Source organism: Dendrobates tinctorius, unplaced genomic scaffold, assembly GCF_039654945.1.
Source record: "Dendrobates tinctorius isolate UK_male_01 unplaced genomic scaffold, ASM3965494v1 ptg000171l, whole genome shotgun sequence".
Taxonomy (NCBI): Eukaryota; Metazoa; Chordata; class Amphibia; order Anura; family Dendrobatidae; genus Dendrobates; species Dendrobates tinctorius.
Window position 1 is genome coordinate 15,173,544 of NW_027361838.1, and position 17,290 is coordinate 15,190,833.

Sequence of the window (17,290 nt, forward strand, 5' to 3'; positions counted from 1 at the left end):
TATAATTTTGAGACACTGTAGAACAATCTACAGTACAGACCAAAAGTTTAGACACACTTTCTCATTCAAAGAGTTTTCTTTAATTTCATGACTATGAAAATTGTAGATTCACTCCGAAGGCATCAAAACTATGAATTAACACATGTGGAATTATATAATTAACAAAAAAGTGTGAAACAACTGAAAATGTCTTATATTCTAGGTTCTTCAAAGTAGCCACCTTTTTCTTTGATTACTGCTTTGCACACTCTTGGCATTCTCTTGATGAGCTTCAAGAGGTAGTCACCGGAAATGGTCTTCAACAGTCTTGAAGGAGTTCCCAGAGTTGCTTAGCACTTGTTGGCCCTTTTGCCTCACTCTGCGGTCCAGCTCAATCCAAACCATCTCGAAAGGGCTCAGGTCTGGTGACTGTGAAGGCCAGGTCATCTGGCATAGCACCCCATCACTCTCCTTCTTGGCCAAATAGCCCTTACACAGCCTGGAGGTGTGTTTGGGGTCATTGTCCTGTTGAAAAATAAATGATGGTCCAACTAAACGCAAACCGGATGGAATAGCATGGCGCTGCAAGATGCTGTGGTAGACATGCTGGTTCAGTGTGCCTTCAATTTTGAATAAATCCCCAACAGTCTCACCAGCAAAGCACCCCCACACCATCACCCCTTCTCCTCCATGCTTCACGGTGGGAACCAGGCATGTAGAGTCCATCCGTTCACCTTTTCTGCATCCCACAAAGACACGGTGGTTGGAACCAAAGAGCTCAAATTTGGACTCATCAGACCATAGCACAGATTTCCACTGGTCTAATGTCCATTCCTTGTGTTCTTTAGCCCAAACTAGTCTCCTCTGCTTGTTGCATGTCCTTAGCAGTGGTTTCCTAGCAGCTATTTTACCATGAAGGCCTGCTGCACAAAGTCTCCTCTTAACAGTTGTTGTAGAGATGTGTCTGCTGCTAGAACTCTGTGTGGCATTGACCTGGTTTCTAATCTGAGCTGCTGTTAACCTGCAATTTCTGAGGCTGGTGGCTTGGATGAACTTATCCTCCGCAGCAGAGGTGACTCTAGGTCTTCCTTTCCTGGGGCGGTCCTCATGTGAGCCAGTTTCTTTGTAGTGCTTGATGGTTTTTGCCACTGCACTTGGGGACACTTTCAAAGTTGTCCCAATTTTTCGGACTGACTGACTTTCATTTCTTAAAGTAATGATGGCCACTCGCTTTTCTTTATTAGCTTTTTTCTTGCCATAATACAAATTCTAACAGTCTATTCAGTAGGACTATTAGCTGTGTATCCACCAGACTTCTGCACAAAACAACTGATGGTCCCAACCCCATATATAAGGCAAGAAATCCCACTTATTAAACCTGACAGGGCACACCTGTGAAGTGAAAACCATTTCCGGTGACTACCTCTTGAAGCTCATCAAGAGAATGCCAAGAGTGTGCAAAGTAGAAATCAAAGCAAAAGGTGGCTACTTTGAAGAACCTAGAATATAAGACATATTTTCAGTTGTTTCACACTTTTTCGTTAATTATATAATTCCACATGTGTAAATTCATAGTTTTGATGCCTTCAGAGTGAATCTACAATTTTTATAGTCATGAAAATAAAGAAAACTCTTTGAATGAGAAGGTGTGTCCAAATTTTTGGTCTGTACTGTCAATAGACGGAAATGAAATAGAATTGTTCTATAATCTAACACTATACAATGCGATTTCGATTGGAATATGAAGTTATTTGCATTTTTTATGTTATCTCACCTATAACTTTTGTGCAGCTCAACAACTTTATCTTCCAGTTCTTTTGTCTGGTTTGGTGCAAAGCGAAATTCACTGACATAGTCACTACCATACTCATCAGGGTCATAGTCTCCGAGTTCGGACTGCACAGTGTAAGATCCCAACAAAGCCAATGTGACAAAGGAGCAAGGGAGACGTCCTGATACAATGTCATCTCGCAACTGTAAGCACAGATAGTACCTGTATGGGAATAAAGCACAAGTTCCACATCACATACAACCCATCAACTGTACGTTCGGTACAGGGACATCCTACATAAAAGCATACATTGTGCAACACAACTTTTTACAATATGTACAAATGGGATTCAACTGTATGGCATATTGTTGGCGAATACATTGGGAAGGGAAAAAACTGCTTAAACAATGAGTTAATTTGAAAAAATAATACTTGTATCAATTATGTGCTGGTGAACACTGAAAGCCAGTCTCAGATTGGGTGCTATTTGCAACAGCACAATTATGTTGTCTGCAGTATTTTACTAAACAAGCTATAATGAAAGCTGTCTGAATTCAGGAGCTGTTAACATGATCTTTGGCAGCGCTGTATTTACTTTCCATGGTGACATGTAGCACTTAATCAGATAGAAGTAATAGAATTTGTTTACTGAATTTATGGCAAATAACAAATGAACATAAAATAATAAAAGTAATAATAAAGCTTGACATTCTATTAAAAAAAAGAGGTAAAATAACATTTTAAACAAACAGATGCAACATTTCAGCAAAGTTACATATTTAAACGAATATATATATATATATATGTATATACACATTCATACACACACACACACACATATATAGACATATGTTTACTAGACCAGTTAAGTCTACTGTAGTCACGATTGAGTGATGAAGACCTGAGTGACAGGACAACAAGGGCACCTCTGGCAAAAATTAACCCCCAAGGGTGACATGGACGCTCATAACCAGGCCAATTTTTACAATTCTGACCACTGTCCCTTTATGAGGTAATAACTCTGAAACATTTCCATGGATCCTGGTGATTCTGACTTTGTTTTCTCGTGACATATTGTACTTCATGTTAGTGGTAAAATTTCATTGATATAACTTGCGTTTATTTCTGAAAAAAAATGGAAATTTGGCGAAAATTTTGAAAATTTCGCAAATTTTCCAACTTTGAATTTTTATGCCCTTAAATCACAGAGATATGGCACACAAAAAACTTATTAACATTTCACATATGTTTACTTTACATCAGCACAATTTTGGAACCAAAATTTTTTTTTTTGTTAGGAAGTTATAAGGGTTAAAATTTGACCAGCGATTTCTCATTTTTGCAACATCATTTTATTTTTAGGGACCACATCATATTTGAAGTCACTTTGAGGAGTCTATATGATAGAAAATACCCCAAAGTGACACCATTCTAAAAACTGCACCCCTCAAGGTGCTCAAAACCACCTTCAAGAAGATTATTAACCCTTCAGGTGCTTCACAGGATTTTTTTGAATGTTTAAAAAAAAAAAAATGAACATTTAACTTTTTTTCACAAAAAAAATTACTTCAGGTCCAATTTTATTTTATTTTATCAAGGGTAACAGGAGAAATTGGACTGCAAAAGTTATTGTGCAATTTGTCCTGAGTACGCGGATACCTGATATGTGGGGGGAACCACTGTTTTGGCGCATGGCAGAGCTCAGAAGGGGAGGGCTTTTCCAATGCAAAATTGGCTGAAATTCAGATCGGACGCCATGTCGCGTCTGAAAAGCCCCTGATGTGCCAAAACAGTGGAAACCCCCCAGAAATGACACCATTTTGGAAACTAGACCCTCCGAGGAATTTATCTAGATGTGTGGTGAGCAATTTGAACCCTCTAGGGCTTCACAGAAGTTTATAACGCCAGGACGTGAAAATAAAAAAATTATTTTTTTTCCACAAACATGATCTTTTAGTAATTTTTTTATTTTCCCAAGCGTAACAGGAGAAATTGGACCCCAAAAGTTGTTGTCCAATTTGTAGTGAGTACGCTGATACCCCATATGTGGGAGAAAACTACTGTATGGGCACACGTCGGGGCTCGGAAGGGAAGAATGGTCTGCGGGTGTCATGTTGCCTTTGGAGAACCCCTGATGTACCTAAACTGTGCAAACCCCCACAAGTGACCCCATTTTGGAAACTAGACCCCTAAGGAACTTACCTAGATGTGTGGTGAGCACTTTGAACTCCCAAGTGCTTCACAGAGGTTTATAACGCCCGGGCGTGAAAATAAAAAAATCATTTTTTTTTCCACACAAAAAAAATGATATTTTTGCCCCCAATTTTTCATTTTCCTAAGGGTAACAGGAGAAATTGGACCCCAAACGTTGTTTTGCAATTTGTCCTGAGTAGGCTGATACCCCATATTTGGGGGTAAAACACTGTTTGGGCGCATGGCAGAGCTTGGAAGGGAAGGAGCACCATTTGACTTTTTCAACGCAGAATTGGCTGGAATTGAGATCAGACGCCATGTTGCGTTTAGAGAGCAACTGATGTGCCCAAACAGTGGAAACCCCCCGATTCTAACTCCAACCCTAACCCCAACACACCCCTAACCCTGATCTCAGCCCTAACCCTAATGGGAAAATGGAAATAAATACATTTTTTTTTATTTTATTATTTTTCCCTAACTAAGGGGGATGATAACAGGGGGGTTTGATTTACTATTTATGGCGGGTTTTTATTTTTGGCAGCTGTCATACGCTAAAAGACGCTTTTTATTGTAAAAATAGTTTTTGCATCACCACATATTGAGAGCTATAATTTTTCCGTATTTTGACCCACCGAGTCATGTGAGGTCGTCTTTTTTGCGGGACGAGTTGACATTTTTTATTGGTACCATTTTCGGGCACGTGACATTTTTTGATCGCTTTTTATTCCGATTTTTGGGACGTAGAATGAACAAAAACCAGCATTTCATTAATTTCTTTTGGGGGGTGCGTTTACACCGTTCTGTGTGCGGTAAAATTAATAAAGCGGTTTTATTCTTCGGGTCAGTACGGTTACAGCGATACCTCATTTATGTCTTTTTATGTTTTGGCGCTTTTATGCAATGAAAACAATTTTATATAAAAAATAATTATTTTTGCATCACTTTATTTTGCGAGCTATAACTTTTTCATTTTTTCGCTGATGACGCTGTATGACGGCTCGCTTTTTTGCGGGACAAGATGGCGTTTTCAGCAGTACCATGGTTATTTATATCTGTCTTTTTGATCGCGCATTATTGCACTTTTTGTTCGGCGGTATGATAATAAAGCATTATTTTTTGCTTTGTTTTATTTTTTAAGGGGTTCGCTAAAGGGGTTAACTAAATGGGACAGTTTTATAGGGCGGGTTGTTACGGACGCGGCGATACTAAATATGTGTACTTTTATTTATTTTATTTTTTTATTTCCAAAAAATTAATTTATTAGGGAATATTTTTTTTTTATTTATTTAGCGATTTTTTATAAATTATTTTTACACTTTTTTTTTTAACTTTATTACATTGTCCCTTTTGGGGGGGGGGGACATTATTATATGTCAGATCGCTGATGTGACACCTTGCACAGCAGTGTGTCAGATTGGCGATCTGCAGGCACTGCTGGAGGCTCTCTCAGAGCCTGCTCTCAACAGGCACTAAGAAGGACGCCTCCCTGCAGGCCCCCCCCGCCATATTGGATCCGGGAACGTGCAGGGAAGGAGGCCCCCGCAGCAGCGCTGCACATCACGCTGCTGCGGGGGTCTCAGGGAAGCATGGAGGGAGCCCCCCTCCCTGCCGATGCTTCCCTAAACCCTGGTACACTGCGATCGTGTTTTATCGCAGTGTGCCAGGGGTTAACGTGCCGGGGGCGGTCTGTGACCGCCCCTGACACATAGTGCCGGGCGTCAGCTGTGATAATCAGCTGACACCCGGCCGCGATCAGGTATATTTTTGAGTAAAAATAGAATTAGACTTACCGGTAATTCAGTTTCTAGGAACCTTCCATGACAGCCACCTTGGAGGTTGTCTCCCCGCCCTAATGGGGGACAGGAAACACAAAGAGGTTAAATAACCCTCCCCTTCCTGCTACCTCCAGTGTTTTTTCTGGACATACTAGCATGAATAGTTACCGCCAGTAGAGCAGGAATCGTCCGGTAAAGATATCAGATAGGGAGGGAAATTAGTGCTGTCGTGGAAGGTTCCTAGAAACTGAATTACCGGTAAGTCTAATTCTATTTTCTCTAGTCACCTTCCACAACAGCTACCTTGGAGTTATACCAACACTAATTTTTAGGGAGGGACCACGGCTTGCAGAACACGTCTGCCGAATGTTAGATCCCTATTAAAATTCAGTCTGTAGTGTCTGGTAAAGGTGTGTACAGAGGACCAGGTGGCAGCTCTGCATATCTGCTCCGAAGACGCGTTCCCTCTTGCTGCCCATGATGTAGCGACTGATCGAGTTGAGTGGGCCTTTAGCGTCACGGGAGGAGAGAGATCTCTTGATGAATATACCAGGGAGATGGACTGCTTGATCCAACTTGCTATCGTGTTTTTTGCTGCTTTCTTTCCCTTGTTCCGTCCTGAATATTGAATAAACAGGTCGATTCTCCAATCCCTGGTTAGTTCAAGGTAATGGAGAACCACTCTGCAGACATCCAGGGTGTGGAACTTCTCTACCTTCGTATTAGAAGGATTCGGGCAGAATGAGGGCAACACAATGTCCTGACCTCTATGGAAGTCTGACACCACCTTGGGCAAAAAGGAGGGGTCTAAGCGGAGTACTATACTGTCTGAGTTGAGCAGGAGGTATGGTTCCTGTATCGATAGGGCCTGAAGCTCCCCTACCCGTCTAGCAGTGGTGATTGCTACGAGAAAGACTGCTTTGAGTGTGAGGATGTTCAATGAAATTTCTGAAAAGGGCTCAAACGGGGCCTGCATTAGGCTATTCAGCACTATATTAAGATCCCAGGAGGGAACCTGACTAGGGAGTGAAGGCCGTATTCTACCTGCAGCGGTCATGAATCGTTTGACCCAGCGGTGTCTGGCTAGGTCCTAGTCAAAAAAGGAGCTAAGGGCAGATACCTGTACCCTTAGCGTGCTTGGAGTAAGTCTTAGCTCTAACCCTTTTTGCAGGAAATCTAGGACCTGGGCAATATTGGGATGGAAGGGATCAGGAACCCTAGGAAGACACCAGGACAAAAATTTTTTCCTGTATTTTGCCGTAAATGGCATTTGTTACCGGCTTTCTACTTTTTTGAAGGGTCCAGATTACTTCATCCGATAGTCCTTTGGCCCTCAGAATATTGGCCTCAATAGCCAAGCCGCTAGTCTTAATTTGCTGGGGTTTGGGTGCAGTAAGGGACCCTGGAACAGGAGGTCGATCTTTCGGGGTAGGAGCAAGGGACCCTCCAGGGCCATGTCAAACAGGGCGCTGTACCAGCTCCATCCTGGTCACATAGGAGCCACCAGAATTGTTGTGACCTTGTCTTCTCTGATTTTCTGCAGCATCTTTGCCAGCATAGGGATTGGAGGAAAGGCATAGGCCAGTCTGAAGACCCATGGATGAGCAAACGCATCCGTCCCCCGGATTCCGTACGTGGGACTGAGGGAGAAATAGGTTGTCGTTTTGCGCATTTGCAAATAGATCGACTTCTGGGTCTCCCCATCTCGAGGTCAGAGACTGAAAGATCTCCTGATTCAGACACTACTCTCCCGGATGGACATCTTTCCTGCTTAGGAAGTCCGCCTGGATGTTTTCTGACCCCTTCAGGTGCACCGCAGAGATGGATAGAAGGTGTTTCTCTGCCCAGAGCAAGATTCTTGTTGCTACTGTCTTCAGACTGGCGTACTTCGTGCCCCCCTGGTGTCTGAGATATGCTACCGTGGTTACGTTGTCGGGAGTATACCCGAACGTGATGGTTCCGTACAAGGGATGACGCGGCTTTCAATGCTTCTTCCACTGCCTTCAATTCCCTTAGATTTGAGTATCTGGATCTTATGTTCTGGGACCATTGTCCCTGGAAGTAAGATTCCTCCACCACGGCTCCCCAACCTCTCAGACTGGCATCGGTACATAGTATGTTCAGAGGAAGCTGGTCCCAGCTTATTCCTTGCCTCAAGTTCCGGTAATTCAGCCACCACACGAGGGCTGATCTTACGTGTTCTGGAAGTGGAACCCTTTTTGACAGGTTGTTCGGATACTTCCTTGCGTTTGCCAGGACGTATGACTGAAGGACTTGCGTTGTGCCTGTGCCCAGGATACCGCCTGAATACACGACGTCAGGGAACCCAGGATAGACATGGCGTCCCTCAGAGTAGGTGTCCTTTGTTCTCTGAACCGCATTATTCTCTGACGAAGGTCTGATTGACGATCCTCGTGGATAAATGACGTCTTCTTTTTTGAATCTAAGAGGTTTCCCAGGAATTTCTTCCTTTCCTTGGGGAAGGATAAAGGTCCGACTTCTGGAGATTCGGGATCCAACCTAGGGATTCGAACATCTGCAGGGTCTTTGATATGTCCTGGTTCAGCCGGGGTATCGATGGAGCGACAATGAGCAGATCGTCTAAATATGGCACAATGCATATTCCCTGAAGACGGATAGAAATGACTGCTTCCCTCATAATTTTCGTAAATACCCTTGGCGATGGGGATACGCCAAATGGGAGGGCGTTGAACTGGAGATGGCTGATCCCCTGGTGGAGACCGCAAACCTCAGGAACTTCCGGTGATCCAGATGAATTGGGACGTGGTAATAAGCGTCCCTTAGGTCTATCGTAGCCATCTGCCATCCTTGTCCGATGAAAGGGATTGCCGATTTTACTGACTCCATCTTGAACCTCCTGGTATTTGATGAAGCGATTCAGGGGTTTCAGGTTTATGATAAGCCTGTGTTTTCCGGAGGGTTTCTTTACCAGGAATAAACGGGAGTAATGTCCTCTGCCTATTTCTTGTGTAGGTACATATGAGATTACTCCTTCCCTTAATAGATCTTCTATCTGAAGAAGTAGGACCTTTTGGAGACTTGGGGACTGTGCAAGGGTGACCCTTAACGCATGTGGGGGGGGGGATGCTCGAACTCCAGTTTCAGCCCTGACTGTATAGTATGCAGGATCCACTGGTTCGAGGTCGTGGCCTGCCATTGGGCGAAAAACTGAGTGAGCCGACCCCCCACCGCGAAGTCATTGTTTGTCCGGGGTTGTTGTTACTGAGGGACAAGAATGTTTCTCCCCCTACCCCCCTTCGGGTAGCTCCATCGGTCCGTCTTGCCTTTCCCTCTGAACTCCTGGGAGGACTGTTCTCGTGGGGGACGAAAAAATAGTCTTTTGGCGACTCTCTGCTCAGGTAGGGATTTCTTTTTGTCGGAAGCCTTTTCGAGGATGTCATCCAAGACTGGCCCGAACACGTGGTGCCCCTGGAAGGGAATGGCACAGAGTTTTGTCTTAGAGGTGATGTCGCCCCCCCATGACTTCAGCCACAGGGCTCTTCTAGCCGAATTTGAAAGGACTAGGGACCTTGCCGCACCGTTTCTCCTGAAGAATCGGCTAAAAAACCTGTTGCTTTTTGGAGGATGGAAAGGGAATCTAAGATTTCCTCTCTGGGAGTACCCCGAGAGGTGCTCCTCTAATGTACGAAGCCAGAAAAACAATGATCTGGCGACGCAAGTAGATGCAATATTTGCTTTGAGCAAGTTCGTCGAAGCTTCCCAGGATTTTTTAAGATGGCTCTCTATCTTGCGATCCATAGGATCCTTCAATTGGGAAGCGTCCTTGAAGAGAAGGGACGTTTTTCTAGTCACTTTAGAGACCTGAACATCTATTTTAGGGACCTCCCACAAAGAGTTGTCACCCTCAAGGGAAAAGCGCTTTTTTAGTTCGGAGGGTACACCGAGTGCCTTCTCGGAAGAAGACACTCCTGAGCTATCCGATTTTGTATGATTTTGTGCACTGGGAACCCCTTTCTACCTCTGGGTCTCAGCCCCCCAAATATCTCATCTTGGACTGAGAGCTTGACCTCCTCCTCCTCCACCCCCATGGTATTTCTCACCATGGAGACTAACTCCTCCATATCCTCAGAGGAGAAATAGTATTTCTTTGCGTCATGTTTGGAGGTGGATGTGGAGCCCTCATTTCACCACCACAGACACACTGCACTTACCTGGAGCCTGTGGCACCCTTATATGGGTGTTAAAGCGTTGCTTGTTTCGTGCCCCTCCTTCCTCCTGGTCCTTGGGGAGGAACGATCGCCCGACCCCATGCTTCTACAGGATTTCCCGGGTTGCTGGGTGCCGGCGCACATCCTCCATCACAGGGAACGCTGGAGGACGCGAACCGGAAGTGCGCGCTGACGTCACTCCCGGTCGGGCGCCCGCCCCCTCCTGATGCGCGCATGGCCTCCGTACAGCAGCGTGGGAGGAAGGAGGAAGCCGAGGAGCTGGCTAGAGGACCCCGGCCGGCACTAAACCACCCCACTTTACCCCGGAGGGCGCGGGAGGGGCGGACCAATCCCGAGTCACACCGGGAGGTGGAGACGGGAGCAGCGACGAGGGGGAGAGGCGAACCCCCCGACCTCAGCTGCCCAGCTGTGAGTATCTAGGAGCTCCGTTCACTGGCCACGGCAGCCCCTCGTAACCTCTTCATGTCCCACTGGGGGACAGGAAAAACACTGGAAGTAGCAGGAAGGGGAGGGTTATTTAACCACTTTGTGTTTCCTGTCCCCCATTAGGGAGGGGAGACAACCTCCAAGGTGGCTGTCGTGGAAGGTGACTAGTGAAATGTAAATTGCTCTTTTATTCTATAAACTACTGACATGTCTCCGAATTTCCAAGTACTAAATTTTGTACTTATTTTCAGAAAATGAGAAATGGTAAAACAAAAATTAAATAAAAAAAAAACAAAATGCAGTGCTTGCAGACCTCAAATAATGCTAAGAAAACAAGTTCATAATCATTTAGAAACAACAATACTAATAATTTTAACTCCGGAAGAGTTCAGAAATCAATATTTTGTGGAATAACCATGATTTTTAATCACAGCTTTCATGAGTTTTGGCATGCTTGCCACCAGTCTTTGACACTGATTTTGGGTGACCTTATGCCACTCCTGGTACAAAAATTTAAGGAGTTCTTTGATGTCTTGCGACTATCCATCTTCCAGAGGTTTTCAATGGGGTTCAGGTCTGGAGATTGGGCTGGCCATGACAGGGATTTGATGTGGTGGTCCTTCATCCACACATTGATTGACCTAACTGTGTGGCATGGCGCATTGTCCAGCTGGAAAAACCAGTCCTCAAGAGTTTGGGAACATTGCCTGAGCATAAGGAATCAACTGTTTTTCCAGGATAACCTTGTATGCGGCTTGATTCATATGTCCTTCGCAAAGATTAGCCTGCCCAATTCCAGCCTTGCTGAAGCATCCCCAGATCATCACCGATCCTCCACCAAATTTCACAGTAGGTGCAAGACACTGTGGCTTGTACATCTCTCCAGGTCTCCGTCTAACCATTATACGACCAGGTGTTGGGAAAAGCTGAAAATTAGACTAATCAGAGAAGATTACCTTACTCCAGTCCTCTATGTTCCAATCCTTATGGTCTTTGGCAAACTTTAGCCTGGATCTCCTTTGCTTCTCATTGATGAAAGGCTTTTTTCTAGCTTTACATGACTTGAGCCCTGCCTCTAGGAGCCTGTTACGAACTGTTCTTGTCGTGCACTTCACCCCAGCTGCCATTTGCCATTCCTTTTGTAGGTCACTCGATATCATCCTGTGGTTGCTGAATGACATTCGAATAAGATGACGGTCATCCCGGTCAGTGGAGAATAGTTTTCGCCGTCTGTAGCTTCGTCCTGCCCAATGTCAGCTGCTTGACCTAGTTGTAATGGACTGCCCTCTTAGAAATCCCTCTGCTAGTAAAGCCAGAATTGAGCCCTTCTTTTCCTCACTCAAGACTTTTCTTTTCAACTCCTATGGCATGGTTAAAAGTTATTTTTTCATTCCTATTACTTTTGGGATATTACCAGCAATTGCTTTGCCATCCAGCTTGTCCTATTGCAAGAGCATTGTGAACACCACAGCAGGGTTTTTTATACTTTCTTTCGTTAAATAAGATTTTGTTCAGGTGATCACCTAATCAGAAGCACATTAAGTAGAATGAGGTGTACTCTGGTTGGAATTCAACTGACACTGGAATGGAATGGCTGTCAGACATGTAGAGTAGCTGATTTTTATAAAACTGTGCAGTGGTCTCTTCATTTTTGCCAGAGCTGTATATGGAATCTTCTTGGCTTTACCAACAGATGAGGTTAGAAGAGAACAGGATCCACGATGTCTGATTTTGGACTGCAGTTGCTTTGGACTCAGTGATAAAAGTTGCTGCTAGAGAATTCTGGCAGCAGCTTTCGCATAGAGAACACAGGAGCCAAATATGTATAAAGTAGAAGTATCATGATTCACCTGATTATTATTTCTGCCTAATGCGTACGGCCACCTTAAAAAAGCTGAAAATTTAGAGCTTGCCAACATCCAGTCCTCTTAACTGTACATGGCTGATGTAAAAAAAGAATACCCACCATCCACTCCTAAAGTAGGCAATGAACACAATCTCGAAGGCTATGATGTATAGTAATAACTCAATCTTTATTAAGCCCCTGCCAACATCTTTGGTAAAAATGCCAAAATAGGGGCATAAACAAAGCTTATATTACAATTATGAAAACATAGAGAACAGTTTAAGGAACAAGCAGAGATTATGGTACAGATTCCTAAACTAGATGGACTTCAAGAGGAGACAATGAATTTGTCTAAGTCTGGTACAGAGTTAAAATTTCCATTAAGGACACCAGTGCCACCACTAATGGGCATAAGGATTTAGTGCTGTACTAGAGCTAGTCATTAAGAGAACCATTATCGTTGTGTACATCCTCAGAAGCACCGAGCTATACTGACAAGAACTCTGTATAATCGTTATTATGATCCATTTTTCTAAGGTTTTATCCCCCATTTAAAAACAGACAAAATAAAAGCCAATTTTATAGCCATTTAAATATTTCAGACGCTGGCTGGAAGTGCACAAAGCACTTTAAAGAAAGTATAAATACCTGGTTATGTCTTCTGAAAGCTGGGAAGGATCAGGTGGGTAGAATTTCACATTAAATGAGAAGTGCCAAGAACCATCTGAAAAAAGGGGACAATAAATAATCTGACACTTATTTTTATTACAATATCATCCTGAAGTCCTCATGTAACAAGTGATGTGCCCATTTCTGTGTCACTTGTATTGGAGGAACACAGAAATGTCTGCAGACATAAGATTTCCACAAGTATTAAATCATTTGAGACTCAGCATGCTGCAAAACAACTTTCATCAGGACTGCAGCAGGGAAATGCTGGAAGATGCAAGGTCATTATGGTGTACAGAAAAGCAGCAAAATCCAGATCTGACTGAAAATAAAAGTGATGGGTGAGAATGCTGCTGGGAAGGATGCAGAGAGTGCGAGACATTCTGGCACAATTCAGCTAAAAATAAAGAAGATAATATGCCACAGAGCAACAGTGTAATTATCATTGTGCCAGTGCACAGGACTGGGGGGCTGGAGGACAATATAACCGCATGAGATTTCTGTGTATGCACATTACTTTTAATGGCAACAGCACAATGAGACACAACGCTAATATAATCTGTCATGTTTTGCGCAGTTTGGTCATTTTTTTTCTGATATGCAGAATAGTGTAGTCTTCATAGTAAAAAAAAAAAAAAAAATATGATGAACATACTATACATTAACCCCTTCACCCCCAAGGGTGGTTTGCACGTTCATGACCGGGCCAATTTTTACAATTCTGACCACTGTACCTTTATGAGGTCATAACTCTGGAACGCTTCCATGGATCCCGGTGATTCTGACATTGTTTTCTCGTGACATATTGTACTTCATGTTAGCCTGGTTTCACATTAGCGCTTTTTAAGCGCACGCACGGCCGGGGGTAGCTCCGCCCCCGAGCCGGCTCTCTGCCCGGCGTGCCAGCCCCTTGCTTGTAGCGCCGCCTCCTAGCGGACAGCGGCGCCTGCGATCGGCGCACCCTATCTTTAGCATAGGGTGCGCAGATCGTGCGCAGGCCGTGCGCTAGTTGCGCTTTGACCTGCGCTGCGCACTTCTGACGGTGCGCCGTGCGCGCCAAAATCCGAAAAGTTCGATTTTGGCGCGCACGGCGCACCGTCAAAATTGCGCAGCGCAGGTCAAAGCGCAACTAGCGCACGGCCTGCGCACGATCTGCGCACCCTATGCTAAAGATAGGGTGCGCCGATCGCAGGTGCCGCTGTCCGCTAGGAGGCGGCGCTACAAGCAAGGGGCGGGCACGCCGGGCAGAGAGCCGGCTCGGGGGCGGAGCTACCCCCGGCCGTGCGTGCGCTTAAAAAGCGCTAATGTGAAACCAGCCTTAGTGGTAAAATTTCATTCAAATAACTTGCGTTTATTTGAGAGAAAAACGGAAATTTGGCGAAAATTTTGAAAATTTCGCGATTTTCCAACTTTGAATTTTTATGCCCTTAAATCACAGAGATACGGCACACAAAAAACTTGATAAGTAACATTTCCCACATGTTTACTTTACATCAGCACAATTTTGGAACCAAAATTTTTTTTTGTTAGGAAGTTATAAGGGTTAAAAGTTGACCAGCGATTTCTCATTTTTACAACACCATTTTATTTTTAGGACCACATCACATTTGAAGCCACTTTGAGGGGTCTATATGATAGAAAATACCCAAAAGTGACACCATTCTAAAAACTGCACCCCTTAAGGTGCTCAAAACCACATTCAAGAAGTTTATTAACCCTTTAGGTGCGTCACAGGAATTTTTTTGAATATTTAAAAAAAAAAATGAACATCTAACTTTTTTCATAAAAAAAATACTTCAGGTTCAATTTTTTTTATTTTACCAAGGATAACAGGAGAAATTGAACTGCAAAAGTTATTGTGCAATTTGTCCTGAGTACGCAGATACCTGATATGCGGGGGGGAACGACTGTTTCGGCGCATGGCAGAGCTCAGAATGGAAGGAGCGCCGTTTGACTTTTTCAATGCAAAATTGGCTGGAATTCAGATTGGACGCCATGTCACGTTTGGAGAGTCCCTGATGTACCTAAACAGTGGAAACCCCCTACAAGTGACCCCATTTTGGAAACTAGACCCCCCAAGGAACTTATCTAGATATGTGGTGAGAACTTTGAACCCACAAGGGCTTTACAGAAGTTTATAACGTACAGCGGTACAATTAAAAAATCATATTTTTTCCACAAAAATGATCTTTTCACCCCAATTTTTATTTTCCCAAGGGTAACAGGACCCTAAAAGTTACTGTGCAATTTGTCCTGAGTACGCTGATACCCCACATGTGGGGGTAAACCACTATTTGGGCGCATGGCAGAGCTCGGAAGGGAAGCAGCGCCATTTGACGTTTTGGGCTGGAATTGAGATCGGACACCATGTCGCGTTTGGAAAACTCCTGATGTACCAAAACAGTGGAACCCCCCCCACAAATGACACCATTTTGGGAACTAGACCCCCTAAGGAACTAATCTAGATGTGTGGTGAGCACTTTGACCCCCCCAGTGCTTCACAGATGTTTATAACACCCGGGCGTGAAAATAAAAAATTCGTATTTTTTCCACAAACATGATCTTTTAATCACCATTTTTTATTTTCCCAAGGGTACCAGGAGAAATTGGACCCCAAAAGTTGTTGTCCAATTTGTCCTGAGTATGCTGATACCCCATATGTGTGAGAAAACTACTGTATGGGCACACGTCGGGGCTCGGAAGGGAAGTAGTGACGTTTTGGAATGCAGACTTTGATGGAATGGTCTGCGGGTGTCATGTTGCCTTTGGAGAGCCCCTAATGTACCTAAACAGTGGAAACCCCCCACAAATGACCCCATTTTGAAAACTAGACCCACTAAGGAACGTATCTAGATGTGAGGTGAGCACTTTGAACCCCCAAGGGCTTCACAGAAGTTTATAATACCAGGGCATGAAAATAAAAAAAATCGTATTTTTTCCACAAACATGATCAATTAGTCCCCAATTTTTTCATTTTCCCAAGGGTAACAGGAGAAATTGGACCCCAAAAGTTGTTGTCCAATTTGTCCTGAGTACGCTGACACCCCATATGTGGGAGAAAACTACTGTATGGACACACGTCGGGGCTCGGAAGGGAAGCAGTGACGTTTTGGAATGCAGACTTTGATGGAATGGTCTGCGGGTGTCATGTGCGTTTGGAGAGCCCCTGATGTACCTAAACTATTGAAACTCCCCACAAGTGACCCCATTTTGGACACTAGACCCCCCACAGAACTTATCTAGATGTGTGGTGAGCACTTTGAACCCCAAGTGCTTCACAGAAGTTTATAACACTCGGACGTGAAAATAAAAAAATCATTTTTTTCCACAAAAATGATATTTTTGCCCCCAATTTTTTATTTTCCTAAGGGTAACAGGAGAAATTGGACCCCAAAAATTGTTTTGCAATTTGTCCTGAGTAGGCTGATACCCTACATGTGGGGGTAAAACACTGTTTGGGCGCATAGCAGAGCTTGGAAGGGAAGGAGCACCATTTGACTTTTTCAACTCAGAATTGGCTGGAATTGAGATCAGACGCCATGTTGCATTTGGAGAGCCCCTGATGTGCCCAAACAGTGGAAACCCCCAATTTTAACTCCAACCCGAACCCCTAACCCTAACCCTAGCCTTAACCCTACCCTAACCCTACCCCAACACACCCCTAGCCCTAATGGAAAAATGGAAATAAATACATTTTTTTAATTTTATTATTTTTCCCTAACTAAGGGGGTGATAATGGGGGGTTTGATTTACTATTTATGGCGGTTTTTATGTTTGGCGGCTGTCGCACGCTAAAAGACGCTTTTTATTGTAAAAATAGTTTTTGCATCACCACATATTGAGAGCTATAATTTTTCTGTATTTTGACCCACCGAGTCATGTGAGGTCTTATTTTTTGCGGGACAAGTTGACGTTTTTATTGGTACCATTTTCGGGCACGTGAAATTTTTTGATCGCTTTTTATTCCGATTTTTGGGATGCAGAATGAACAAAAACCAGCGTTTCATGAATTTCTTTTGGGGAGGGTGCGTTTACACCGTTCCGCGTGTGGTAAAATTGATAAAGCGGTTTTATTCTTCGGGTCAGTACGGTTACAGCGATACCTCATTTAGGTCGTTTTTTATGTTTTTGTCGGTTTTATGCAATGAAAACTATTTTATATAAAAAATAATTATTTTTGCATCGCTTTATTCAGCGAGCTATAACTTTTTTATTTTTTCGCTGATGATGCTGTGTGGCGGCTCGTTTTTTGCGGGACAAGATGACGTTTTCAGCGGTACCATGGCTATTTATATGCGTCTTTTTGATCGCACGTTATTACACTTTTTGTTTGGCGGTATGATAATAAATCATTTTTTGCTTCGTTTTTTATTTTTATTTTTTAAGGGGTTCACTAAAGGGGTTAACTAATGGGACAGTT

General features: G+C 43.7%; 1 protein-coding gene across 21 annotated transcripts in view; it reads right to left on the bottom strand.

Moving 5' to 3' along the window:
- Positions 1-17,290, bottom strand: part of EPB41L3 (erythrocyte membrane protein band 4.1 like 3) — a 466,618-nt gene that overhangs the window by 111,046 nt on the left and 338,282 nt on the right. For all 21 annotated transcript variants that reach the window (XM_073550905.1, XM_073550907.1, XM_073550910.1 and 18 more), the window contains 2 exons: positions 12,850-12,925; positions 1,754-1,972 (listed from right to left, as the gene is read on the bottom strand). In XM_073550905.1, the coding sequence (XP_073407006.1) occupies positions 1,754-1,972; positions 12,850-12,925 (295 nt within the window). The remainder of the gene's footprint in view (positions 1-1,753; positions 1,973-12,849; positions 12,926-17,290) is intronic.